The sequence below is a fragment of the Hydra viridissima genome, unplaced genomic scaffold, assembly GCF_058129835.1.
Source record: "Hydra viridissima isolate aposymbiotic clone 2 unplaced genomic scaffold, HvirCarnegie_v1 scaffold_1, whole genome shotgun sequence".
NCBI classification, from domain to species: domain Eukaryota; kingdom Metazoa; phylum Cnidaria; class Hydrozoa; order Anthoathecata; family Hydridae; genus Hydra; species Hydra viridissima.
The window spans coordinates 6,188,329-6,215,840 of record NW_028324300.1 but is presented as its reverse complement, the minus strand read 5'-3'; the positions used below and the strand labels follow the sequence as shown (position 1 = coordinate 6,215,840).

The 27,512-nt window shown below is 28.6% G+C and overlaps 1 protein-coding gene across 10 annotated transcripts in view; it reads left to right on the top strand.

Annotated features, from left to right (window-relative positions):
* LOC145187251 (proprotein convertase subtilisin/kexin type 5-like) overlaps nucleotides 1-25,933 on the top strand; it is a 30,658-nt gene extending 4,725 nt beyond the window's left edge. The window contains exons 1-19 of one of the 10 annotated variants that reach the window (XM_090082340.1): nucleotides 2,751-2,884; nucleotides 4,256-4,339; nucleotides 7,276-7,373; nucleotides 7,524-7,561; nucleotides 11,822-11,898; nucleotides 13,484-13,572; nucleotides 16,356-16,528; nucleotides 17,156-17,371; nucleotides 17,486-17,586; nucleotides 18,168-18,392; nucleotides 18,465-18,763; nucleotides 19,862-20,070; nucleotides 20,243-20,414; nucleotides 20,598-20,871; nucleotides 22,384-22,580; nucleotides 22,673-22,997; nucleotides 23,088-23,311; nucleotides 23,418-24,107; nucleotides 24,224-25,933. In XM_090082340.1, coding sequence (XP_089938466.1) covers nucleotides 4,308-4,339; nucleotides 7,276-7,373; nucleotides 7,524-7,561; nucleotides 11,822-11,898; nucleotides 13,484-13,572; nucleotides 16,356-16,528; nucleotides 17,156-17,371; nucleotides 17,486-17,586; nucleotides 18,168-18,392; nucleotides 18,465-18,763; nucleotides 19,862-20,070; nucleotides 20,243-20,414; nucleotides 20,598-20,871; nucleotides 22,384-22,580; nucleotides 22,673-22,997; nucleotides 23,088-23,311; nucleotides 23,418-24,107; nucleotides 24,224-25,710 — 4,926 coding nt within the window. In that variant the 5' untranslated portion in view covers nucleotides 2,751-2,884; nucleotides 4,256-4,307 and the 3' untranslated portion in view covers nucleotides 25,711-25,933. Of the gene's footprint in view, nucleotides 1-2,750; nucleotides 2,885-3,044; nucleotides 3,169-4,255; nucleotides 4,340-7,270; nucleotides 7,374-7,523; nucleotides 7,562-11,821; nucleotides 11,899-13,483; nucleotides 13,573-16,355; nucleotides 16,529-17,155; nucleotides 17,372-17,485; nucleotides 17,587-18,167; nucleotides 18,393-18,464; nucleotides 18,764-19,861; nucleotides 20,071-20,242; nucleotides 20,415-20,597; nucleotides 20,872-22,383; nucleotides 22,581-22,672; nucleotides 22,998-23,087; nucleotides 23,312-23,417; nucleotides 24,108-24,223 lie in introns of those variants that run through there. The other 9 variants (XM_090082351.1, XR_016450867.1, XM_090082320.1 and 6 more) reach the window with 9 other exon arrangements.
* The last annotated feature ends 1,579 nt before the right edge of the window (nucleotides 25,934-27,512 follow it).

Sequence of the window (27,512 nt, the reverse complement as noted above, 5' to 3'; positions counted from 1 at the left end):
GAGCAAAAAGAAAATAAGACTAAGTTTTTTTTATCATTTTCCTCTAGGCCAACAAAATCTTTTCTGGGGTAAACCAACTCTAAGCTATATGATTAATTCTGATTCAGGGCGTACTAAAATAACAGGCCTCCTAATCGCGCAACGGCTCGAAAAATGTGGAGGCCGATGTTTTTTGTTTTGATGCGCTTAACTATTAGATTTAACTATTAGATTATTGTTAACTATTAGATTTCTTAAGTTTAAATATCTATTTAAAATTCATGTAACGACATTGCTTATTTAAGTCTTACTTAAAAAGTACAACCTGATTAAATAAAAGACAAAGGATAAGAAGAATTAATTTAAGGCCTAGTCTAAGCCTAATTTTTTGTGGTCTAATAAAGAAGTCGATATTTTTATTACAAAAACGTTTATAAAACAGAAATGATAGTTTTGAAAAAATTAGTTCAAAAACAACTGTTATTAATAAATGGAAATTGTTGACTTTAGCATTCCAGAAAACTCAATTAAATCATTAAGCTGTAAATCGTCAACTGATGATATAGGATCTCGTAAGTGGTCTTTCAAGTGGATTCCTTCAGATGGACTTTTTACGTTGACTATTTTCCAAAACTGAACCACCTTAGTTAAGAAAATAATAGTTCCATCAATATCATCATCTTTCATACCTTGATGACACTTTAATGCATTTATAGTCTCTTCACAAAATACTTTCAAACATGTATTAACATTTTGTCTCTCAATTGGTCTTGGGTTAGCAGCAACATAAGTCAGCTTAGACACTTTAACCAGCTCACCATCTTCCAACTTTTGAAGTTTTTTAATGTGATCCCATTTAGCAGTATAGGTTTTTCCACTATAACTAAACTCAATTTCACCAGACTTCTCAGTTATCCAATTATTTCTATACACTTCAATAAATGCACAAAATCAAAAAGTAAAAAAATGCCATCAGTTGTTGACCATGGATATAAGCAATCAAATCGTTTGAAAAATGCTTGATTTACTGTCATTATCATTAATTATAGCAATAACTTTTCCATTAGCCTTCTTAACTTGGTCGATTAGGATAATAGTTTGATCATATAGAAAATCTGAGTCTAAATTGTTTACTGGTAACATTTTAATTAAAAATTTTGGTCCCCCATAAAAACATATAATCATGAAAGCCAATACAGTTTTTGCAAGATTTGATTCATCATTTACTGCTTTACCAAACAACTGTCCTCCATGATAAGTGAGCATAGGTTTAACATAAACTTCATCTATTAATAGTATACATTGTTTTTGACCATTGTTGAGTTTTGAAAAAATACTACAAATAAAAGCATTATCATCAATGTTTGAAACTTTTGAAGTTATATGAGTTAGGGTAGCAATACTAGGAAGTTGAAAATCATTTCTCAATTGATTATATAAGCTGCATGACAGTGCAAAGTACTCAAAAGCTCGAATAATAACTTCAGGTCTTTTTGCTCAAGAATATTACTTGAGTTCATATTACTCATGCATTCAACTTGTTGAAGTAAAATGGTTTTCTTTTCTGACTTTTCAAAAGATGTCAAATATTGTAATGCCTCGTGAACTTGTGACCAACATTTGAATTTATGAATACGATTTTTAACTAACAAGGTAACAGTGCATCTAACTCCAGCATGATAGGCTTCATATGATAGGTCATTAAATACTATTAGACAAAATTTATTAATACCAGATTTGTTTTCATGCTCTTTTGATTGAATGCAACATCTATTCAAACAAGTATAATAAAATATTGAATCATTAAGTATTCCTTGAGATAACGAATTGCAAAAAATTTCAAATGAGTCAATATTGTCAAGCTCTACGAATTTTGAAAGTTCATCTTCTTTAACTGATCTTACAGAGCTTTCAGCTTTCGCTGTTCTTCTTTTTGCTGGTGGAGGAGTTGGCACTAAACTCTTTGGTAATAATTCAAATACACTAGGCGGATCTCGAGGTCTTTCTCTTCCTTTTACTTTAATAACTTGGAAGTTTGATGGAAAATGTTTTACACAAACTACTGTGTCATAACTGTCTGGTATATTCTCTCTTGGTATTGCTTTAATCCATCTCTGGCGCTCTTCAGGATCCCTAGGTAATCTGAAAGTTGTTGTCTTATTCTTTACTGAGTCATAGTTAGAATTACAACCAGTAACACAACATTTTCTGGGCATTTTTAAGTCTTGATATGGATACAACTTATTCTTATTCTTAGCAACTTTTGCCGCTACATCAGCCTCCACATTTTTCGAGCCGTTGCGCGATTAGGAGGCCTGTTATTTTAGTACGCCCTGTTCTGATTTAAACGGGAGTTGCTCAGCTAAACTTCACACTCAGCAAAAAACATGGAAAACAAAAAGCTTTAGGAAACGGTCTATTTGAGCGAAAGAAGCGTCGGATGAAATATAAAAAGTTTCAAGAAAAAGCTCCATATTATTGTCCCATATCACACTGTTCCTAATTATTGGAGTCGACCTAATCTGGCAGACCCGAAAAAACCCTTTGTTGGAGTTTCCACAGAATGAAATTCACAGAAGAATTTGAGCTTTTTTCTGAAAGAAACTCATGGATGTGTTTTAATTTTTTACAATGAACAATAGTACGAAAAGATCTTTGCTCTTGATAAAAACAAGAGCAAAGATCATTGATGTTGCACAGAAAAATTGTTGCAACAAATTCATCTGAGAGTTTTTTCCTGAGATTTTGAAACTTAGTTGCAAAGTTAGCTTGTAACAAAACTCAGAGTTGGTCCCAGCTTTATTATTTTACTGTTTGACAACCCTGTATTTAGCTGAACTTGAGCTAAGTCTTGTGCTGTTAGGCAAGTTGATGTTGTTGGTATTTGCAAAGCTTGGATGATCCTGTAAATGATTTTATAAAAAGTTACAAAATTACATTGTAGTTAGTTATAAAATAAAACAGCTAACATATATCATTTTGTATACATTACCTAATAAAACTGGAAAGTACTTCCTTTCAGGTTCAGTGTATATTGTTAGCGAAGGCTATATGTAAACAACAATTATGCAGTTTGCTTAATTTAAACTAAAACTTTTTGAGGATGAATGAAGATAAAAGTTGTAATCTGTGGAAAATACACCTTTAATTTTTGCATTGGTTATCAAAGTATAGAATAATTAAAAATAGGTGATCAACTTGTATGCCAGTTTATATGATAATTTTTATGGTTCTTTTAAAATTCATTTTAAAACGAAAATTCAAATATTACTTAGAGATAGACTAAAGAGTTAATGATTTAAAAAAAAAAAAAAAAAAAAAAAAATATTACCTTAGAAAGAGGTTATCTGGAGATCTAATTTTGTTAAAAGATAACAGGTTATAAGTAAAATTTTGAACAACAATTGATTTTATATTTTTTTCATAATTGTGTTTCTAATAAACACTTTGAGACTATTAGGCCAAAACAGTGTTCTGAATATATATTTTGAACAAACCATACGAGTGTTCTGAACAATCATTTTGTTGTGTGGAAACAACAAAATGACTTTTTTACAGTTGGTCACTTTTCTAAATGCCATTGGTGATTTGGCATTCACAAGTGGCATAAAAATACTGGAAAGGGAAAAAAATTTTTTCAACACAGAAGTATTCAGAAAAAGCCCACTGTTTCTTTAATGAGTTAATAATTCAAAAAAACAACAAGCTGCTTTAACTTCCAATATGGATCTATAATCAAGCTTGCAGGGTCTGGATTAGTATAATGTATGATCACTATAGTTTTACACAGAGTTCGAAAGGTCATCTTTGCTCTTTATCAAAAAAAAGACAAGATTAGTTTTTCTTTATTATGATAAAATCTTAAATCTCATGAACAAAAATGATAAAGTAAAATTTAATCAACAGTATTTTTTAGAGAGTTAAGTTTTTAAAAGGGGTTGGCTACTATTTACTCAAGTTAATAGTTGTCAACTTCTTTTACAAATCCTTGTGTTAAAATGATGTTTATTTGCTGAGTATTAGTCCTGAAAACCTTTTTATTTTTTCAAAATTTAAACAAACTTGAGAAAACAAATAAATTTCAGATAATAAATTTCACCTATACAATTTTTGTCCAGAGTTTTAAAATATGAAAACAAAAAAGAATTAAATAATTTCATTAATGTTTAAATTTCATTTTCATTTCTTTATTAAATTTCACATTTAATCAAAATTTTTTGGTTTTATTAATCTGCTGGTAACTTAAATGTAAGAAAGTAACTAGACTTTTTTTTAGGTTGCATGGGCTCAACAGCAAGAGTTAAAGATACGAGTCAAAAGATCTTATAATGATGTTTGGTGGGCAAAACAATGGTATTTGGTAAAACATTTCACTTTCTTGGTTTAAGATGAAATAATAACCATGCTAAAGCTGTTGAAAAATTTACTTTATTTACTGTTTTTTATTCTTTATCTCAACGAGAAGTGAAATGAGTTTAAATAACCAAAACTTATAAGCGTGAGGGTCTTCATTTACATTATTGTCTATAAATATTTGAATGACTATTGTTTAACAATTCCAATGTTTTACTTACAAATCAACAGAAAATTAAAAAAGAAATTCACTTGAAATATATGCTCTATTATTGTTAACTAAAGTTACATGAAAAAATTTTTTATTAATTTAACTTATAGCTTACTCTTAGCGATGTAGCCACCTTTAGCAACAATAACTACTTTACATATTCATGGCATTCTGCATAACAAACTCTCCAATGTTTTAATTTTTTGTCTATTTTATGCCACTCACATATGTCTTTCCCAAATCTTTTTCAGTCTTGGGCATTAAATTATTGACATTTCTAATTTATCCCATAAAAAGCATTAGGAGAAAGACTAGGTAGTTGAGGAGGCCAAATCATTCTTTCAATTTTTTATGACTTTGTGATTCACTTAAATGATTCCTACAAAGTTTTGAGGAATGCTTTGGTTTATTATCTTCTTAAAAAATGAATGATTTTTCAAGTATCTGATTTCCTGAAGGAATTTCATGATTTTTTAAAATGTCCAAATACATTTTCATCATTAGTTTGACTATTTTAACAACATCATTAGTATTATTACCACCAAAACTACTCCTAACCATGGCAATACATCCACCATGTTTTATTTTTACACCTATATTCCAAAGAAACGAAGTTACAAAATATTTTCTATTATTGTAGCTTATTTGGCATCTGCAATTAGATTATCTTTTTATAGTTGAAAATTCCAGAATAGCCATTGTAATTGTATTACTATATTGAATTTTTTATCAAAGTACCTACTGCAATGAGATAGGTACTTTGATAAAAAATTCAATATAGTAATACAATTACAAAACTTATACTGTTACATAGAGCTTAATGAGAGCTATCCTATGACGCCTCATTTGTCTGTCTATGTTAATTATGACGGAAGTTATGATTTTTTTTCCGCGTGTAAAAGTGGTAATTTCTGCTATAGAAAATTAAGAAAAACCGTGACCAATATTTTGTTACTGGCACTAAAAACTGCATAACTAAAAAACAGATTGAGATAATGTAATAAAATTTTAAACAATGATTCATCATTATTAGATCTTTATTTCATTACATTTTTTATAGATCAAATAGCTTACATCTTATCAGATAAGAAAAAAAAACGGGGTAGGGGTGGATTTTGACGAGGGTGAATTTTAAAAATTAATAGTTCACAAACTAAGTGCAAAGAAGACTAATTTTTCTAAGGTATATGACTCATTACATAAACTTTATGTTTAAGGTACAAATTACTTGTCTGCTCAAAGGAGGCTCATATAAATAATAATTATTAATATAATACTGAAAATCTTTTAAAATGGAGTAAAACTGACAACAACAAAGTTAAACACATTTAATCATAAAAAATAATACGTTCAAAAGAACAAAAAAATTAAAATGCATAACTAAAATAAAATGCTATTGTAAACATTTGTCTAATATTTAAATACCGGTAACTAAATGCAGAACCTGAATCAATAGAAAACTAAATCACCAAGAGCAACGTCAGCCAAGAGGCTATCTACTGGTATTTTAAAGTCTTCTGCCTTTTTCATTATTTTCTCCATGTCACAAAAACTAGTTATTGTAAAAAACTGAAATAAAAAAAGTGATTTTATATATTTAATAATTAACAAGGCAACTTAATAAAAACAAAGAAAAACTACTAAGTATTAATTTTTAAATAAATCTTTGAATTAGCAACTAATGTACGATAAATAAGACATTGCTATTTCAATTATAGTATTATTGATTTATTAATTATTATGCCATTTAAGCTAAGCACAAATTACTACACTTTATTATCATTATAACTAAGTAAAAAAAAAGTCAAATTTCATGAAATTAGTATTCAACCATATTTTGAAAAAATAACAATAGTAGTTTAAGAAACTTGTGTTTAAAACATTTATTCTAAATTGGATTGTGCAACACCACAAATGCCCATTATCGGTATTAATAATAGGTTACTTGTGGGTAAATTCGTTGGGAAGCTTTTATTTTTAAAATTGGGTAATTTATTTACATAAAAAATACATAAAAGTAAATTAAATACATATATGCTCATGCATATTTAATAAAAAAATTACTATCTAGCACAAAAAGCAAAAAATTTCGAAAATAAAAACTTACCTTGTTTTAAAAATCAAATTTTTCACTAACAACACGCTGGATGAAGATATTCCAAGTTATTTATAAAAAGATTAAGTATTCAATGTTGAAATACAAACAAGCCTATTTTAAAATCTAGAGAATTTAAAGAGCAGTCTGGTTTTAAAAAAACACACTATCCAGACATGACTAAAAATCGGGTTTATATAGTATATGAAAAACCAAGGGCGATTTCCGACTCAAGTTACGGCCGATATTAAAGTACCTAAATGAGAGTTTGAAAAAAGTAACTAATAATTTGTTTAATTTATAAGTAAAGTTTAGTATCTTATTATTTTTCTATCCCTATAATATATAAGTATGCAACATTATATGGATACAGATTTTGAAAATAAACGTAAAAATAAGATTTCTTGTGTTAATTATGAAAACAAAAATTGGTGGGCAAAACTTATGAAGATAAGAGTATATTTTGCATTGTGCACTACTTAATCTTATGAGGATTATAGTATATATCTAAATACTTATGAGGATTAGAGCAAATTTTTTATCATTCAATAGTTAATTTCAATTAAATTTGGAATTACTGTATTACGCTAGTTATATTTATCTTAGTTATATTTATCTCTAACTTATCTTAGTATAGGCAAAATGATGGGTTTGAAGGCCATGATTTAAACTTGCTTCCTGTTTGGAAAAGGGGAATCACAGGAAAAGGTGTTGTCATATCTATTTTAGATGATGGTAAGAGAATACTTTTAGTTGGGTAAATATAACAACACTATTTATAAAAATTATTTTAAAAATTTAACATAAATTTAAAAAATAAATAGTATTTTAAGCATTAAATTCTCTGTTATACTTTTTAAGGATGTTATTTTTTTTTTGCTTCAGGAATTGAGCATACACACCCAGAACTTAAAGAAAACTATGTACGTGCATTTGGTTTTTTGTTTGTTTTTTCTTTAAATTTAAGTACAACTTTAGTTGACAAATAAAACTTAATTTGGTTTCTTATTTTATATGTCCTCAATCTTGAGATACAGTTGTGAAAAAGTCATAGTCAATAACATATTGTTCTTCAAATTTATTTAGAGTAACATTTAAATTCCTTTACTTTTTATCAAAGTTTGACACAAGACAACATTTGCAGTAAGGTTTCTGAATATAGGCCAGTAGTAACTTTATTGAATGTTTACATCTAGACTAAAAAGTACTTGATAAAAGTATTATTGGATTTTACAGATCTTTAAACAATTTACAGATAGCTACACAAAATAGTTAAAAAAGATCTTACTGTCAAAATTTTTGAATTTGAGCTGAACAAAACACTTAAGTGCATCCATATAAGTAAAAATTGAGTGCTAAAGTTTATTGAAGTTTTATAATTGTGCCAATTATATTTAAAAAATTTTGTGCAAATTTTGACCTTGCACCTAAATTTCCATCAGTTTTGATTTTATTTAAGCAAATGGATGCAGAAAATTTTAACAATTAGCTTAAGTAGTTGGTAGACTAACCTAACAAGTGAACTTGTGTTGCATTTTCTTTTCTTTAAAATAGCAATTACTATATAATTATTATAAAGCGCTGTTTCACCGAGTTCTGGCATTTTTAATTCAACTTTTATTATAAATAGTATTTTATCATCTACTATTTTATTATAAATAGTAATTATAATAAAAGTTGAATAAGAAATGTTAGAACCTGATGAAACAGCTTAATCTATGTATAAATTTTACTTTACACCTGAAAAGATGCATATAATTCATCACTTTACTGATCTTTACAATAATACTTTAAGTGATCACAATTTACTTAATAGCTAAATATACATTATTCAAATGTCTACAAAAAATCATATAAATTTTTTTTAAATGAATTTTTCACAAGGTTAATCATGATTAATTTTGAATTTTTTGGTTTTACTTCAAAATACTGTGCTGAAATTTTGCAACAACTGCTTTTAGTTTTTGCAAAACTTCAGCACAGTATTTCAGAGTGCATTGGAACATGCTTTAAGATCTTGCAACATGCTCCCAGAAACTTTTTTTAGTGGTGACTTGGGGAGAAATTACGTATTTTAGGGGAGTGCCCAGGAATTTTTTTGTTTAAGAGAGATAACTTAGAGGCCTGTGGCATAATCAAATTTCTGGTATGTTGATACTGGGGGTGAAATTAGGGCAATTGGAGCGAAACTAACTCTGCCCTGACCCCTAACTGCCTCCTTCCTAGAACTACGTCTCCTTTAATCATGAAATTTTTCTTCTTGTTCTACTATAGACTAGATCAAAATTCATTAACAGATTTCAAGTTTCATCAAAAAATCTCTTTTTGTTTAAAATTTATAACCATGCAAAGCTTAAAACTATCCTCAATTATCCCCTGAAATAACTTTAAATGGTCTTAAATTTGAAACAAGAAAAAATTTTTTAAATGTAATTTAAAATCTGTCAATTAATTTTGATCTTGTTTAGCGTAAAACAAAAAAAAAAAAACTTTTAGGAACCATACACTAGGAGAGGGCTATTAGGGGTCGAGTAGGGTTTGCTACAATCACTTATTATCATAAAAAACAAAATTTATGGTTAGAATATGGTTGATATTTACATTTCAAAATCATACTAAAAGTTTGTTTATAGGAGGTTTAATATTTTAATTTTTACAAACTACATTCCTGCAAATAGAAAGCTACTTTAAAATTGCTTGTAGTTGAAACCTGATGAATGGATTCAAGAGCTTGTTTGGTCCAGTAATCTAAGCCTATAGAATATAAGAAGTACAAAAGAAATGCAGGTTAATTTAATAAATATTTGTCGCATTTTGTGCAAATTTTTCAATTTAACTGTTAAAATAGAGTATTTAATTATTAACATTACAAATAATTTTTTATCAAATTTAAAAATTATTTATCATGCTGAAGACTCCACCTTTCATGTCGATGAATTCAATAATATGTTGCTCAACTATGTATACCTTCAAAGATATTGTAGGATTTCTATAGTTCGTAGAGAACTCCTCTAAATCTTTGACAAATGTGGAGCTTAGTGATTTTCTAAAACAACCATAGCATATTTTTTCAAAATCACTAAGTGCCTTACTGTATTTGACAGCGAAAACTCCTAGACAGATAACAGTTAACAAACTGTAACTAACACTCCTTTTTTTTAAACGAATTTTTTCCAATCTCTTTTAAAATATTGTCTACAACACCTAGCAGTATATGGAGACCAGGAGTATTTACAAGATCTAGTTTTTTTTTTGTTTGTTTTTGTCACCTGTTGATATAGGGGGATTAACAACATTTGTGTACTTTTTTGCTTTTTTTAAATTTACACCATCAGCCATCCATCAGTACAATCTACACAAAGATCCTAAGGTATAACAATCAGCTTTTTTATTCTAAGGTATAATGATCAGCTTTGACAAGTCAGGAGATGATGTCATGCAATAAGGACTAGGGTGCTTTGATGTTGCAGTTTGTTTTCCAACCATTTTAAGCAAAACCTTTAGATCTTCAGATACTATGTAATCTAAGGAAGAAATGTTCAACTCATCCAAAATTAACCGCAAATTATGGTATCTTTTGTTCAATGAAGGCAAAATGGCTAATATAATAGTTTTTTGGACACCTGAATCTTTAAAATCTTTGCATGCATATCCGTCACACTTGCTCAGTTTCTCTGAAATTTCAATATTTTCTAACCCTGATTTTAGGGTGATTGGCAGAGAAATTTTAAGGAATCCCTGCCCTCCATCTACACCTAATTTGATATCAACATCATTTGTTCCTTAACTTCTGTAATGAAGTGACATTGCTCTTCAATGTCATTGCAATACACAATAGGAGTGTATTGCAATCTTTTTCTACCAACTACATATCCATAAAAAAACAAAATGAATGATACAGATTGCAATAATTTTGGTAATAGTTTACTTACCTCTTTGCTTTCATTTAATTCTAATAGCAATGGGAGTTTATCACCATTGAATAATTTTTTATTCATCTAGTTGTTCTCAATTAGTTTAATATTAAAGCCAGATTCCACACTTTTCTGTCCTGTCTCACTTCTAATAAATTGTGCAACTTCAATCATGCTGCGATTACTTAGAAATTGTGATGAATTTATTACAAAAATTGGCAATAACAAAATTATTTTTAAAAGTACTTTTAAGTAAGAAAACCTTACCTAATATGTAGTTTTAATTGAAGATTGTTCAATTTATCTAAAGAAAAAAAATGTTTCTTAACCTCAGTCTTTCTGAAAGAGACAGTGAGTTGCTTTGGACTAAAAGTTTTCAAAGCTAAGGTGTTCCCTGCATCATTTATGCTTAAATCTTAGATGGAACTGGACAGAACTTTTCCTTGCATTGTTGGGGATGTTGATTTTACAATGGCAGTCGAATTCTATTGTCTTTTTAACTTCAAAATCTTGACAAATAAGTCTTTCATTTTTGATTTGTGCCCATTTATATCAGCCATATCAATATGGCTGATATATCATGCCTATATTATAAATCCATATAAGAAGTTTTTATTTGAAGCATTCATTTAAAATACCTAAAGATGTAAAAAATTGATCACATTTGGTTGATCAAATGTCAATATAATAGCCACAAATATGCTTTCAGTTTCTATGTCAATGCGTGTGAGGAGTTTTTATGTAGTTAAGGAGTTGGTTTAGTTCCAATTACTTTAATTTTTAAGTCATTTAACACCAGTATCAACATACTAAAAATTTGAGTATGCCCCATGCCTCTTAGTTACCTATCTTTAACAATTAAATTCCTGGGTACTCCCAAAAAAGTGTGGTTGCTCCCCAGGTCACCACTAAAAAATTTATCTTAAAAATTTTTTAAATGAGGAAATTTTTTCTGATGATAATAAAAAAAAATTCTGTGGATATGTTGCAAGGTCTCAAGCATGTTTCTATGCATCATGATTTTAAAGTACTAGTTCTGCACTTCACTTGTTCCATAAAATCACACATTATTTAAAAAATATTTGCAAAGTTATTTAGACTCTTGTGAATGCATACTGATTGCATGATAAAATCTTCTATCTTCTAAATGACAGCTACTATTGGCATAAACACTTTTGTTTCTTACTAGGAATGTGAAAAATTATTTCTTGAATTATAATCAAGTAATCAGTTTTAGAATATTTACTTAAGTTTTTTTTTTAAATGTAGGATTCTAAAGCAAGTTTTGATTACAATAGCAATGACACTGATCCATCTCCTAGAAGTAACTGGAGGGAGGACAACAGGTTTCTCTTAACTTATTTCTTATTTTAATGCTGCTAATAATATAAAACAAGTTTATCATATATATGTATATATAGATGTAATAAGATTTAAAAAATTTATCATAAGAAATAAAAAGTTTGTCATTTTTCTTCACAAGCTTTCTTCTCAAAATGTTTCTTTAAACATTGTAATCAGCTCACCCTAATTTTTTTTTAAAAAAAGATTTCAAAAAGAGCCAGAAGCTTAACACTATTTGAAAATATGATTTTTTCACTATTAAAGATAAATATGAAAAAAGTAGAAAGTTTCTTTCAAGTTACTTCTAAAAAGGTTGGATTAGGTAAAATTATGCTTAAGTTAATTTGATCCATCAAATAAGAAAATTGAGATATGCTCTTCAATCTCAAGTTCAGACCTTTTGATATCTAATACAGTAAAAGTTATTACCAACTTTCAAGGTACCAAATATTTTGTTTGAAATAGCATTTTATAAATATCATATAAATTGGGTAATAAAAAAGAAAGAAAAGTGTTTTTATATTCATTGCCATTTATAGCAAGCAAAGAAAAATGTTGAATCAACTCAAATACTATTAATAGTTTAGCTTTTTCTGGTAGACTCTTAGGAATGTGTATACACATACAAGGTAATTAACAATATACACATATAAAGTAATTAACATTTAAATGTTTAATAGAATTTCAAATGCCTAATTTAGATATTTGAAATTTTATAAAACATTTAAATTTGTTTAAACTATTTAAAGTTTTATAAAATATCAGTCAATCAATTTTAAGTTAAAGTTTTTAACTTTATTTGTTATTTTTATTCATTTGCTCTCAAAGTTCAAGTTAAAGGATGGAATTTTTATCATATGACTAGAAAAAATATTCAAAATAAAGACATTTTTGAAACATTAGAGTTTGAAATAAGCAGTGTAATTTATAAGATTTTCTTAAGGCAAATTTTAGGCACTTAAAATTTTTTCAAAATAAAGTGCATTCTAAATAACAGACTTATACTTTATATTGCAAGTTAGTTGGAATCATAAAATTTAGAGAGGCTAGCTCTGCTATACATAAGTTTTTAGCCATAGAGTTTTCAATACATGTTTTATAATTTATATGTTGTTGATCAAGCATGTTGTATTAAAGTTTAGAAGAAAAATAGAAATCCAGTTAGCAATCATTTTATCCTTAACTTAAGATTCAAAAAATTTTGTTCTAAAACAACTTCATTTTCTTTGCTCTTTTATTTTCACTTTTCTTAGGTAAAACAATGTAGATACAGCATGATGCTCTTTATTGAAGAATTGCAAAAAAGCAACAAATATAAATTGTACCCAAACTTATTAAATAAATATTTTTCTGATATAGAATTTTCTTTATTATTTTATGATACAAAATTTTTTTTTTGTTTTACTTCTTAGTTGTAAATGTTTGTTTGTTTTTTTTTCTATTAATTTGGTTTTCTTATTCATTTCAAAATATCAAACTAGTAAAATTTTAAAAATTCCATTATTTCCTTTTAATATTTTGTTGAAATTTAAATCAGCTTCAAGATGAACATAAATTAAACAAATTTAAACATTTTTTAAACTATAGGCATGGTACACGATGTGCTGGTGTGGCAGCAGCTGTTGCAAATAATTCTAACTGCATTGTTGGAGTTGCTTATGGTGCTAGGATTGGTGGTAAAGCTAAGATATATTTATATGATAATTTCTATTTAATAACTTGCAGTAAATAGCCTTGTTTTTATAATTTTAGTCCTATTTCTTTTTATTATGCTTATTATGTTCTTTTTAGCTTGATGATCTGATGTTAGTTTGAAATAGATTCTTAGAAAGCTTTACACAATATAGCAAACAAAAAATGAAAGTTTTTGAAAGATAGTTAAAACTTAAAACATTATATATAACTAATGTAGAAAAATCTAAACAAGGTATTTCTACAGAAAAGTTGTTTCATAATATTTTTGTTGTTGGATTACCTTATATTACTTAATATGTCCTCATATTTTGTTAAAAGGTTTTATTAAGTTATGGATTGATCAGGAGGGTGAAAAGCACGCATTTTGTCTGCCATTTTTCTTTCTGCTATAATGTCACTGCTGGATAAAATACAGTTCATCAAATTTAATCTCAAAGATATTTTTTAATTTCTTGTGAAGAAATTTAACAAATTTATAGTTAATTTAGTGTAATAAATGTGAATTGTTCATTTCTTTTAAAATGATTTAAATTGCAATATTTTTATTAATAAGATAATATATTATAATTATGTTTATATTAATAGACCATAAAAAACCTAAATATTTAATCATTTCTTCGTTGGTCAACTTTTAATTTTAGTTAATATAGTTGACCCTAATATGACTTTTAACTAAATCTTTAAAATAACATCTATTACTTTTAAAATAGTTTTTAAATACAATTTAGATTTTTTTAAATACCATATTACATTAGATTACTTGATAGGGCTCATACTGGTAGTAAATTTTCACTTAATATTTGGATTTGATTTTATATACCACATGCACTGTTTATATTTTGTAAATAATTTACTGATATGATATTTTATATTGGAAATTTATTAAAAATTTACAAATGACATTACTTTTAGCTTTAAAATGGGAGGTAATAGATGTGCATCTCCCAAAGACAATGATAGTTCCTACCAGAGAGATTTAAGCTAGTCATTACAAAGATGAAGTTAACTTTATTTTGAAAAATGTTTGCTCATCAATTTCTTCTTTCAGATTTTAAATGAGATTTAATGAACTATTGTGTGATAAAATTTAAAAAAAACAAAACATTAAAAGAAGATGTAGTTCATAGCCAAAATTTACCTCTAAGTTCAAGCCAAAAATTGATAAATGTTCCATTAGTCACAAATGCTACTAGTAGATCTAGTAGAATGATGAAAAGATCTAGATCTTTTCCTAGAAAAGTTTTGGTAGGAACCATGCCGGTGATGTAAATCTAGATGATCCTCTGTCAAAGAAGGTACATTTGTGTGTTCTATAATAAGATTTAGATAAACCAGTATTGTTGGCACTTGTAATCAATCAATAATTCTTTGATGATCCTTCTGGAAAAGTCAAGTAGTTGGTGATCTTAAGTGGGAATAAGAAATCCTAATTTTATCAGGTTATTATCAAAGTATGTAACAGGATTTTTATTCTTTTTATTCACGTAAGATCTCTGCTCTATTGAATTTTCCAAGACAATTTTTGTATACTGAAGTGATGACTAAAATAAAATACAAATTCAAGATGTTCAGCCAGATGTAGAGTATGAAACTACTAGTAAGAAACTTTGTGGAGATATTTTAAGGTTGCAAAAATATTATTATGTCTTTTAAATAGCTATTTTTCACTTTTTACTATAAGTGATGAAAGTATCTGCTAAAGCAAATCAACATCTCAAAAACTGCAATGTGTGATTAGCTTTGATAAAAAGAAAATGTTTGAAGATACGGCATATCTCTAAAAACATGATAGATTATATGGGCCTAATAAATAAAAAAGATGGGTTTTAAAGTTTTTTGCACAGTGAGTGACATGGGGTCTTCAAATATGGGTTTGTGGAAACAGTTGTCAGATAATGAAAAAAAAAAGTAACCTTTTTGATGACAGTAGAAAAGTACTTCTTCTGCATTTATCAAAACTGTTACAAATTCACATTCTAAATAATAAGTTTACTCTTCAAAATGGAATAAATGTAGATAAAGATATGCTGAAAACTATTTTAAAACTTGATAACAAGGTATTGAAATTGTATCCTGGACTTAAAGAAGGACCACAATGGTTTCATAGATTCAAAACTACATCAAGATGTTCCAGAACTTGGTTGTTATCCAAAAGATTCTACAAGACTATCTAAATGGTTTTTTCTTTCTTATGGTGAATTGACTAATACTTCAGAATAGATACTGAACAATCTGAGAAAATTAAACAATCTGAGAAAAAATTTGATTCCAGTTATGGAAGTCATATTTCTTGTTTAAAAAAATGTAATAAAAGACTTAGGTGATAAGTTAAAAGATGAGTTTTCACCTGTAAGTTCAAAAGTGTTAATGAGATATTCACACCTTAGAACTTTCATAAGAACAAAAAATATCAATATTTAAAATAGGTAACAAAAGTTATATGTGATGTAAATTTAATTAGTCTATTTTATTTAAATTGAATTACCATGTTTTATATGACTATTTGATTTTTATATGGTTTTTTTGTTTTTTTTTATTTTGTTTGTTTTATAATTTTGAGCTACGAGCATAACTTTTAAATTACATGCTCTTAATTCAACCGTGATGTCACCCTCCCTTTAGCACTATTTGGATACAAAATTTCTGAATGTGTACAACCTAGGTTTTTTTTTAGTGGCTTTGATATATATGATATGATTTAAGAGACCAAAAGTCATAGTAGTGTTAAAAGTAGAAATGTTTCAGGTTTTTTCTTGTATTATAGGAATACGAATGTTAGATGGTGAAATTACAGATTTAGTTGAAGCTCAATCATTGAGTCATGCTCGTGATTATATTGATATTTACAGCTCTTCTTGGGGACCGCAAGATGATGGCGAAACTGTAGAAGGTCCTGGTTTTCTTACCCAAACGGCTTTGGAATATGGAGCTAAATATGCAAGTTTTATTATGTCTAAAGTTTTAAAAAATTTCATTTTTAGTTCTAGCTCTACATGTTTCTCATTAAATCTTTTTTTTTAACTTCAATTTTTATTTTACAAATGTAAAAATGTTTTGGGTTTTTCTGGAAAACAAAACCTCTCTTTAATGATACTCTTTTACATTTCTTAATTTTGCATATTTAGAAAAAAATGTTATAAATGCATTTACTTTCTCAGAATGAAAGAAGTTTTATGAGAAAGTTATTATATTTTTAAGAAGTTTTAATTTTAAGTTAGGAAAATAGTTTTATTTACATTACATTAAAGATCTTAATACTCCAAACTAGAATTTAAAAAAAAAGTAGTTTTAGTAAATTGTCTGTATATATAAATATTTCAGTATTTAATATTTCACACAACCTTAGTTTGGCTTGGCATTATAATCTTAACTTCATATGTTGTTTGCTGTTACTTTGTCTTGCTAACTTTGTCTGCTGTTATGTTAATTTCTAAATGTAAAATATTTCCATTGAAGAATACAGCAGACAACATGGTAATGATAATTGGCATCAATCTTGAAAAGAATAATGATAGAATAACAGAAAAGAATAACAATATTAAAGTAAATTAAATAAATATTTAGGGCAGGCAAGGTAAAGGAAGTGTTGTGGTTTGGGCTTCTGGAAATGGTGGCAAATACCATGATAATTGTAATTGTGACGGTTATACAAATAGTATTTACACTATATCAGTAAGTGCAGTGAGTTCTATAGGTGTTCAACCATCTTACTCTGAGAGTTGCGCATCAACACTTGTTTCAGCTTACAGCAGTGGGACTACTAAGCTAGATCGTAGAGTAGTAAGAATGTTTTTTTATGAAATTGTATGCTCCTTTTAGTGATTTCAAATTTTGTATGAATAAACATTTTGTTAAATGTTTGAAAAGTTTTTTAAAAGTGTTTTCTTTTTTTAGATAACTACTGACTTAAATCAAGGATGTACTGATAGTCACTCAGGTACTTCAGTATCTCCACCAATTGTTGCTGGACTTATTGCTCTTGCATTACAAGTAAAGTAAATAACATTGTAAAACTTATTGAAGCAAATCTACCTCCTTTATCTTAAAGAGAAAACATTTTACAGTACTGATGTAGCACTTTAGCTTACTTTGAAAAAATTATTGTTATTTTTTTTAATATGTCAAATTTTAGTTTGATGATAACTTAATTCTATTGTAAGTGTTGGATGTGTTTTATAAATGGCTTTAGTAAACATTTTTTATGTAGTGTAATTTTTTAATAATTTACAGCAACAAACTTTAATTAACAAATGTGATTTCTGTTTGACAATGGAATGAAACTTTATTTGTAAATTTTTTAATCATTTGAAAGGATAAAGAAAGTGAAATAAACTAATTTAAGTAAGTTATATGATAATATTTAAGTTAACTTGCTAAAATAATTATGTAAAAAAGCTATAGTAAAATTTCCATTCAGTCAATAATAATTCAGCTTTGTTAATAATAACTTGTTGATAACAATTCTTAAACTATGAAATTTGATCAATAGTTCAGTCTGAGATTCCTTAGCTTTTTCATAGCATTTAAGTAAATTTATTATACAGTTGATACAATAATAACAAAAGTTTTCATTTAGTCCAAGACTAACATGGCGTGATGTTCAACATATACTGGTTGAGTCTTCAAAACTGGATAAACTTCTGGGAGATGATTTTCAGTTTAATGGTGCTGGAAAACAGTTTAGTCATCGTTTTGGCTTTGGAATAGTGGATGCTGAGAACCTTGTGAATATTGCAGAAAATTGGATTACTGTGGGGGAGCAGCATTTATGTCATCTTAAAAAGCAAATTAAGCGCTTCCCGTGAGTTTTTTCTGTTAGTTATTATTTATAAGTTCTTTCTTTTCTTTCATAATCCAACTTTTTTATTTTTAGTCACAACCGCTTTAATAATAGCATCCCATTAGTTCTGCAGTTTAACACAACAGGATGTACAAAAGTTGCTCAAGTTGTCAATTACATTGAACATGTGCATGTTGCTGCAACATTTTATCATTACAGGCGTGGAGCAGCAGAGATATTGATTGTTTCTCCAAGTGGTACAGAAAGCTGGATTTTAAAAGAAAGAAAAATGGACATACGTGGAGGAGAATTTAAAAACTGGAAGTTTTTGACAAATCATTTTTGGGGAGAGAGTGCAGTTGGTTTATGGAAAATCAAGTTTATAAGTAAAGGTATTATTTTTTGTTCATGGACTGGACTTTATGATGAATAGTTTTACAAATAATTGAACTAAAACTTGTTATAAAAATAAAGATTAGTCTATTCAAATTAGTTTTTTCAAATTAAACAATTGCACATAAGAAAAAAGAAAAACTAAAAAAATTTCTGACTAAAAAAATATTTCAACTTACATAGTTTTTACAAAATTAAAGCTCAGTGGATATAAAACTCAATTAAATGCTTGCTAAATTGTAGCATTAAAGATAGTTAAATAGATTTACTATTTTATATTAGACTTTAAAGTTATGTCTACAGCCATGCAACACTAGGAAAATACTGAGGTCAATTACTTAAGCTCTGTGGTCAAGGCCAGGGGTAGCACTTGCTAAGGCTTCAAAAAATTTGCCTAACTAACAAGATTACCAAACATGTAGTTTATCAATAGTATATTTTATATTATACTATTGATAAACTACATGTTTGGTAATCTTGTTAGATTAACTTGCAATTATATATTAACTCGCAATTAATATGATAAAAATTAAATTAATTTTTTTTTTTTTCTTTTTAAAGCGAAGATCAATTTTTTATAAATATTTAATTTTTTATTGTTGTAAAATAATTAATATAAAATACTAGAAGAAAGATAAACAATAGATTTCTGACAAAATTTTTTACTAGACAAGATTTAGTGCTTTTTTTACAAGGTTTTTAGTTCTAAACTGTGGTCTACTATACAGCGCTCCACTATACAGAGCTCAAAATGTTTTTTTAAACTTTTAAGGCACTGTCCTTGGCCTTGACCATTTAGGTTAAGTATTTGACTTCAGCATTTACCCAGTGTTGCATGACTGTAGAGATAATTTTAATTTTAAACTAGTTGGTTTCTTTATTTTATTTGTTATTCTGATTGATTAAATAAAAAGTCAGAGATTTAATTTTTTATTTTACTGCTTTTAATATGTTGTTTTTTTTTGTTTGTAAGTTTTCAAAGAACAGGTGCAGCAATTATGATGCACTTGCACTGCAGTAGTGTTTTTGCTAATAAGTTGATCTCAATTAAAATTGAAATAGATTTAAAGCAATAACTTTTTTTAATATTGTGATAGAACTTGATGATTATGGTCAAGGATTCTTAGAAGATGTAGAGCTTATTATCTATGGTACTGAACATCAGCCTGGCAATCAGAAATTTTTAAACAAATCAATAAAGACATCTTATGTATGTCATGCACTATGTGATCAGGGATGTATTGGATCTGGTCCTCATAATTGCATTAGTTGTAAAGGATATTTTTACAAAACTGCTAATATCAAAGTACATTTTTATTAGTTTATTAATTAAATATCTTCCATTAAATTTTTAAAAAATTTCCTTCACTTATATAAATTGCCTCTCAAAAGTTATAGTTCTGATTGTGTGCAATATGTTGATGAAGATTTTTTTGTGTATGCATGTAATATATACTTAAAATCATTTTTATGTTTAGTATTGTGTAGAATCATGTCCTGTACACATGTATACAGATGAAGTATGTTGCGAATGCTTGCCATGTCATAGTTCTTGTTCATCTTGTGAAAATGGAAGCCATTCTGGTTGTTTATCTTGCCCTTCATCAGCAGTTCTGCTTCATGGAAGATGTGTCCAGCAATGTCCGAAATGTAATTATTTGTTTTATTGGTAAAGTAGTGAAACACTATAACTAGCTAAGCAAGTTGCAACATTGAAGTCAAAGGATAGTACTATACCTAAAACAATTTTGATGTGATTCTTTAAATGATTGACCTTTTCTTTAAAAAGATAATCTTTTCTTTTTAAAACAAGATTTGTTGTTTCAATTGTAGATATGTTTAAATACAAAGACATAAAAGACAATTTTATCTGTCGACCTTGTGGATCATCATGTAGATCTTGTCAAAGTCATGCTGAATTTTGCACATCTTGCGAAAAATCATCTATCCTAATTGATGGTAACTGCATTCCGAAATGTAAAGAAGCTGAATGGTTAAACGGAGAAACGTGTCAACCTTGCCATAATTCATGTAAGACATGCAATGGAGGTAGTTCTTTTAACTGCACAATGTGTCCCAAAAAGTCTTTAAATAGTAAGGAAAATAGGTATATTTATAAACCTACATTCATACACATATAAACAAAAATAATACATGCATTCAAAGGGGTTTTATTCGCGATGATATTTTTTAATGATTATGTTACTCGCATAAAGGAGTAAATAATGGGTTAATTTCAACTACAGTTCGCAATCCTTAAAAATTAGGCTTACTAAAAATTATACTTTTTTCGATTTTAAACTTAGATAACTTAAAAATTAATGTAAATACTTAGAAGAAAATTTGCTAAAATTTCCAGAAAAATAGGTTATTTTTTGCGAGAAACCAAACTTTTTTAGCATAAAAAAATTTTAATTTAGAAAAAAAATTATTGACATTACTGGACTTACAATAAACAAAACAGCACAAAAATTACTAGAAAAAAAAAATTAGGAACAAAAAGGAAAATCGAACCTTCGAAAGCAAATCGGTTGGTAGTGCCGTGCTCGAAGTCTTTTTCGTGCTTCAGGCTTCGGGCACGGCGCCTAAAACGATAAATGGAGTAAAAAAACTTCATTTGACTTTGGCTTAATTAAAATTAATTTACCAAGTTTTATGTCTTTTTTCTGATATGTAGTAGAGTTATCTAACTGTTATTAAAATTTGAATATCTTCATAATTCATGATAGTTTATTTTTTATTTGCAATTAATGTACTCCTAATTTTTTACTTTAAAAATTTATCTCCGATACTTTTGTGTTCTAAACGCGATTTTAAAAGAGAGCTCATCGAGAGCATCGTCATTTAAAGAGAGCATCAACTTTGCTAAATAGGATCTATCGTTCAACCAATTAGTTGTTGACCGTTGAATCATAAATAAAAACCTAAAAACAAAAACAGCTGTTACGAACAGCGTCTCTTTTAGGTCCGTTCTTTAGTTAGATTTTTTGCAACCAATTGTTGCATCAACTATCGTTTTATGCTGTTTGTATGCTAATGCCAACACTAAAGTTAATCTTAATTTAAACAATGCTTGAATACCTTAACTAAGATTTAAAAGTTTATAAAATATTGTTTTTGATAATAAAAAAGAAGTATTGTTTATCCTATCGTTCAAAGTGTATCGAATGGACAATCGTTGGTTTTTCCCGTTTTTTCCGATATTTTTCACACTTGAACTCGTAAAAAAATTGTCCTTTGGGTCCAATACCCAAAAGCCCGTTTTTCCCCGTCCTGTTATTGACCGATACCAATTCCGTATTGGTATCGATAGCGTAGGACGGGTATCGTTAAAAATGACCGATCCAGTGACCACACGATTATTTCCGTACCGAGACATAACAGTTGATTTTTATTATCTAAATTTAGATTAGAAAAAAGTGTAAAAAACGCTACTTCTTCAAAATGACGACTTCTGAGGTAATATCAAACTTTGAAAAAGTTACAGGCATGTTATTTACCCGTTAATTCATTCGTTATGTGAGTACCGTAAACATTTTTTAAAAATCGTCGGGATTAAAACACTCTAATATGTTTTGTTGCGCCTAAATGCTTAACAAATACTTATATTAAATTCTAGATATCTTTATAAAGGACATCAATGCGTTCTAAATTGTCCTGTAAGAACCTTTCAAGCTGATACAATTTCTGGAGACTGTTTAGAATGTCCTGAGAACTGTTTACAGTGTAGTAACGAAGGTCGTAAATGTGATACTTGTGCATTCGAATATTTTCGAGTTTCTGGTGAAGGACAATGTGTCAAGTTTTGCCCAAAAGGTACTTTTTAACCTATCTAATATTTTGAGAGGAAACCAGCTTTAAAGGTTTGTTTCAAAATGATTTAATGAATTATGGCTTAAACTTTTTAGGGTATTATGCAGATTTAGTGGCAAGAATGTGTGAGAATTGCGGTCATAATTGCAAAACATGTGTCCCTGGTAATCCAGCTGCGTGCACTTCCTGCTTTAACGGTTATTTTTTAAAGGATCACGAATGTGTATCAAAGTTTGAGTGTCAAGCAAGATACTATGTTAATACTACCACTGGAAAATGCGAATTTTGTCCCGCAAGTTGTTCTCTCTGCGAAACAGTCGACGTTTGCACAACTTGCTTCTTAAATTATTTCCTTACAGCAGATAAAAGATGCGTAGAAAGATGTCCTAGTGGAACTTATGCTGTGGAAAGTACAACAAGGTTGGTATTTGTTTTTAAGTTATAAAGTAATTAATATTGTCCTAATAACATCGCACAAGGTCTACAGTTTAGAAAAGTATTTGATTTTAGTTGCGGCGAATGTTCTAAAAGTTGTCAGGAATGTGATGGTCCAGCATCTTATGACTGCACTGTATGTAGCCAGGGTAAGCATCTATTAAATGGACGTTGTGTTGAAAAGATTCCTCGCGGGTATTTTGCAAACCATAATGGAATTAATAGTGTATGTGAGTTATGTCACCATACTTGTCGTGAGTGTTTAGGCCCAAAGCCTGAAAATTGCATTTCATGCATAGGTTAGTCTTAGTTAACTTTTTTATAATTTAATTTTGGGCATATTGTTGTGATGTGTCTAACCAAGATATGATTTGATGATGATTTGTTTAGGTTTTCTTTCTTTAGGCGAATTAGACAATCGTGTCGAGGGATGCATTAATCCATGCCTGAAGCAATACCTTTCACACAATAATTGTCAAAATTGTCATCCGAGCTGTAGCTCTTGTTTTGGACCAAACCATGATCAATGTTTAGAATGCAGTGGGAATTTCTCTCTTCACGCAAATACTTACACTTGTCACAAGGTTTGTCAAAAAAAGTTTTACAAGGATGATAAAACGTCAACATGTAAACCATGCCATTATTCTTGTGCTTCGTGTTTTGGAGCTGGCTCAAATCAATGCCTTACGTGCCCTAATAAACTTCTTTTCCTCAATAATTCGTGTATTATGCGATGTCCAACAGGTTGGTTCAAAACTTTTGGTCACATGTGTGCTCGCTGCAGTTCACGTTGTAGACATTGTATCTATAAGTTCGATTTGTGTACAAACTGCCCACCTAATGAAGTTTGGCATGATTTCAAGTGCTTTTCTACCTGTGCGCCTCGAATGTTTAAAGATAAAAGTAATCGTTGCTATCCCTGCCATGAGAGTTGTAGCACTTGTGATGGAGCTTCTCCTAACCAATGCTTGTCTTGTCCTCACGGATTTAGTTTGTATAATGGAATGTGCATTGAAGGGTGTTTACCTGGTTTCTTCTATAGCTCTGCAGAACACAAATGTCTTTCATGTATTGAAAATTGTTTGCGTTGTAACGGTAAGATATTGTAAATTACAAATAAATTTAATCTCAGTTTCTTTTTCAATCTCAGTCTTAACCTTTGATGTAACCATTTGTATAAGTAATATTTACGAAGCTTACTTTTTCTATAGATCTATCAAATGGAAAAATTAATTGTATTAAATGCAATAACGCAAGTTACTTACAACCTAGTGGATATTGCTCTAGTAAATGTCCATTATCTTATTATCGATATCCAACAGACAACATATGCATGAAATGTCCTGACAAAAATTGCGTAAAATGTGATGATTTTGGATCTTGCTTGTTATGTCAATCGAGGTATGATCTAGTAAACAGTGTTTGCAAGTTTAACTGTTCTGTAGGTACATTTCATAACGATATCAATGATACATGCATATCATGTGATTCATTTTGTCAATCATGCACTGAGTTTGATCAATGTAATAATTGCAAAGAGAAATCTCTAATGTTGGTTACAAATGAACAAAAACTTAAATGTTTTCAAACTTGCCCAGAAGGATACTACGAAATAAACCAGAAGTGTCAACCTTGCAATAGGTTTTGTCGGAAATGTGATAACCCATTTACATGTTTTTCCTGTATGAATTTATCAGTTTTGTTCAATTCGACGTGTATAAATGCTTGTCCTCTTACATATGTATGGAATGAGCGAAAAAATATTTGCGAAGCATGTGATCAGTGGTTCATTGGATGTGCGAATTGCAGCGAAACAACATGCTTTCAATGTCACACTGAATTTCATATGTTTAATAGCTCTTGTCTAAAGGTTTGTCCGTTTGGCTTCGTTTCGTCATCTGGTGTGTGTGAACCCTGTAACAAGTTTCATAAAAACTGTGTGTCATGCAGCCTTAGTACTTGTTTTACATGCAAAGCCTCATTCCAACAAAAAGGGAGTATTTGCGAACTTATGTGTCCAAGCGGTTTCAAAGCAGTTAATGGTACATGTCTCTGTAAAAATTGCACTGACAAAAAACCTATTGCCATAAATAACACAACTACACTTGGTTTAAATAATCTAAGAGTTTTGAGTAAACAATTTCTTAGAAATGAAAATTTTTCTGATAAAAAATTTCCTTCTTATAATTCTGATGACCCAATTACTTCTAAAGTTTTCTTAGTTTTTAATAAAACATCAACGAAGTCATCCATTTTAACTAAGACTAATGTAGATGATGAAAGTCATTTAATAATTACAGGTGTAAAAAGCAATCCCTTTGCTCTTTATTCCCCGCCTAGCTATACTCCGGTATTACTTCCGAATGAATTATCCTCTGTTAATGGTCAAAAAGTAGAAATTGGTGTTGGATCAACGCGTCAACCATTGGAGCATGTAAATCCTTACCCAATAAGTACTAGTTTTAATAAAGATATTTTTGATAAAGATATATCACCGAATTTGGTAATTCAAATAGAACCTGGTATGCAATCTTTTAAACGTTCCAAACGAAGCACAGACCAGAATTGGTCTGTCAATAGAACGATCCTTATTTTTTATAGTGGTTGTTGTGTTATTTTTGTCTGTATCTTACTTTTATTTGGTCGGTACGTAAGTTGGTTTTTCAAAATCTCTCGTTTTATCAAGAGTCTGTTTTAGGTAAAAGGAACAACTTAATAAGGTCTGGAATAGATTTTGTATTTAGCAGGAAGGTATGCATGTAACGAAAATTGTAAACTGTTTAGCAGTTTCGAAAAGTTTCGGTGATTTGGCGCCGATAGTTTTTTTCTCACTCCATAGATAAATTTTTTTTTTTTTTTTATCAATGTACTTTATATTTATAAAACAGTTTTAAAAATATAGTTTTTGTTTGTTGTTTTGTTAGTTTGTTCTTTTTATTTTTTTTGTTTTTCTTTTGTTTTTTTTTCAGAACCAGTGTTTTGAAGTTACGTTTTTTTTTATGAATAATCTAATAGTGTGAGTTGCTTCTTTCTAGACTTAATTGCTTTGTTAATAAAAAAAAAAAAAAAAAATTGCCTGATATGACAAGCATAATGACGAGGGGAGAAATCTAACTGATATTCTAAAACAAAACACAAAATATTATACAATATAACCTAATAATCAAGAGACAGGCATATTTTTGATAATTTAACTTTACAGCTTTACAACCTATACATGGAGCAAAAATTTTCATTTATTTAAAAAGGCAATTAATTCACTTCTTTTCGGATCACAAACCCGTTCGAGTATAGACCCGTTAAATACGTTATAGCCCGAGAACCCGAAACAATGGCTGAACGGGTTAACAGGCAAAGACAGTTGAGAAATTGAAACCAATAAATTAGCGGGTAACTGTTCAAGTATTGAATTTTTTATATTGTTGTTATCGACTTCGACTAAATCGACTAAAAGTTGACTAGTCGAAAGTCGAAATTAGACGACTTTGAAAAATCGAATAGTCGGTTTAATTGACTTTGGGTTTCCTACTAATCGACTAAAAGTCGATTTAGTCGGAAAAACATTCTAATATCTTTATTTCTATTTTTTTTTAAATTTTATAAATCTTTATAAATAATTTATCTTGTAAAGAAAAATTATTTGTAAAGATTGAACCATGCGTTAGAGTATCATTCAAATTTTTTAAATTCAACCAAAATATCTGAACATTGAACCTAATTTGCTGTACCACATAAATTTAACTCTTAGCTTTCTGTATGTAGCACCGCTTCATTAATGTTTCTTTATTCTCATTATAGTAATTAGTTAATGCTTTTTAAAACAAAATGTTAAATAATGTGTTATGGTTAAGAATGTTAAGAATGTTAAGAATGGGAAAAAGTTTTATTAATCTGCCTTCACAAAAAATCTTTATCCGCCCCATCTGCCCCCACCTATCTACGCCAATGTTTTTTGTTAATTAAATTTTTTGTTAATTTTTTGCTTTAATTGTTATGAAAAATGATACAAAATGCCCATCCGTATTTTTTTATTATTATTATTCTTTTCTTTGTGATTTCCGTTTTAATTTGTTTGTTTATTCAAATAAATAAACTATCAAGCAACATTAAAGTATATGGTTACTATGAAATTTTTTATTCAAATATTTCGACTAAATCGATTTTTAGTCGACTTAGTAGATTTTAAAAATTTATTAGTCGATTTTAGTCGACTTTGAAAAATACATTAATCGATTTAGTCGACAGTCGAATAATTTCAAAGTCGTAACAACACTAAACTTACTTAAGCGGGGAGTCCATTAAAGAAGTAGTTAATCAAACAGACTGAGTGCACAGTTAATTAAACAACCAGAGTAAATGAAACAGGTTTAAAGAAGTAAAAATAAATGCAGTTTTAGTACCATAAATTAATTTTCTAACTACATTAGTTACCTTAGTCATCATAGAAATAAAACACGAACAAATATAGCATTTTCACCTTAGAACTTTTACCTAACACTG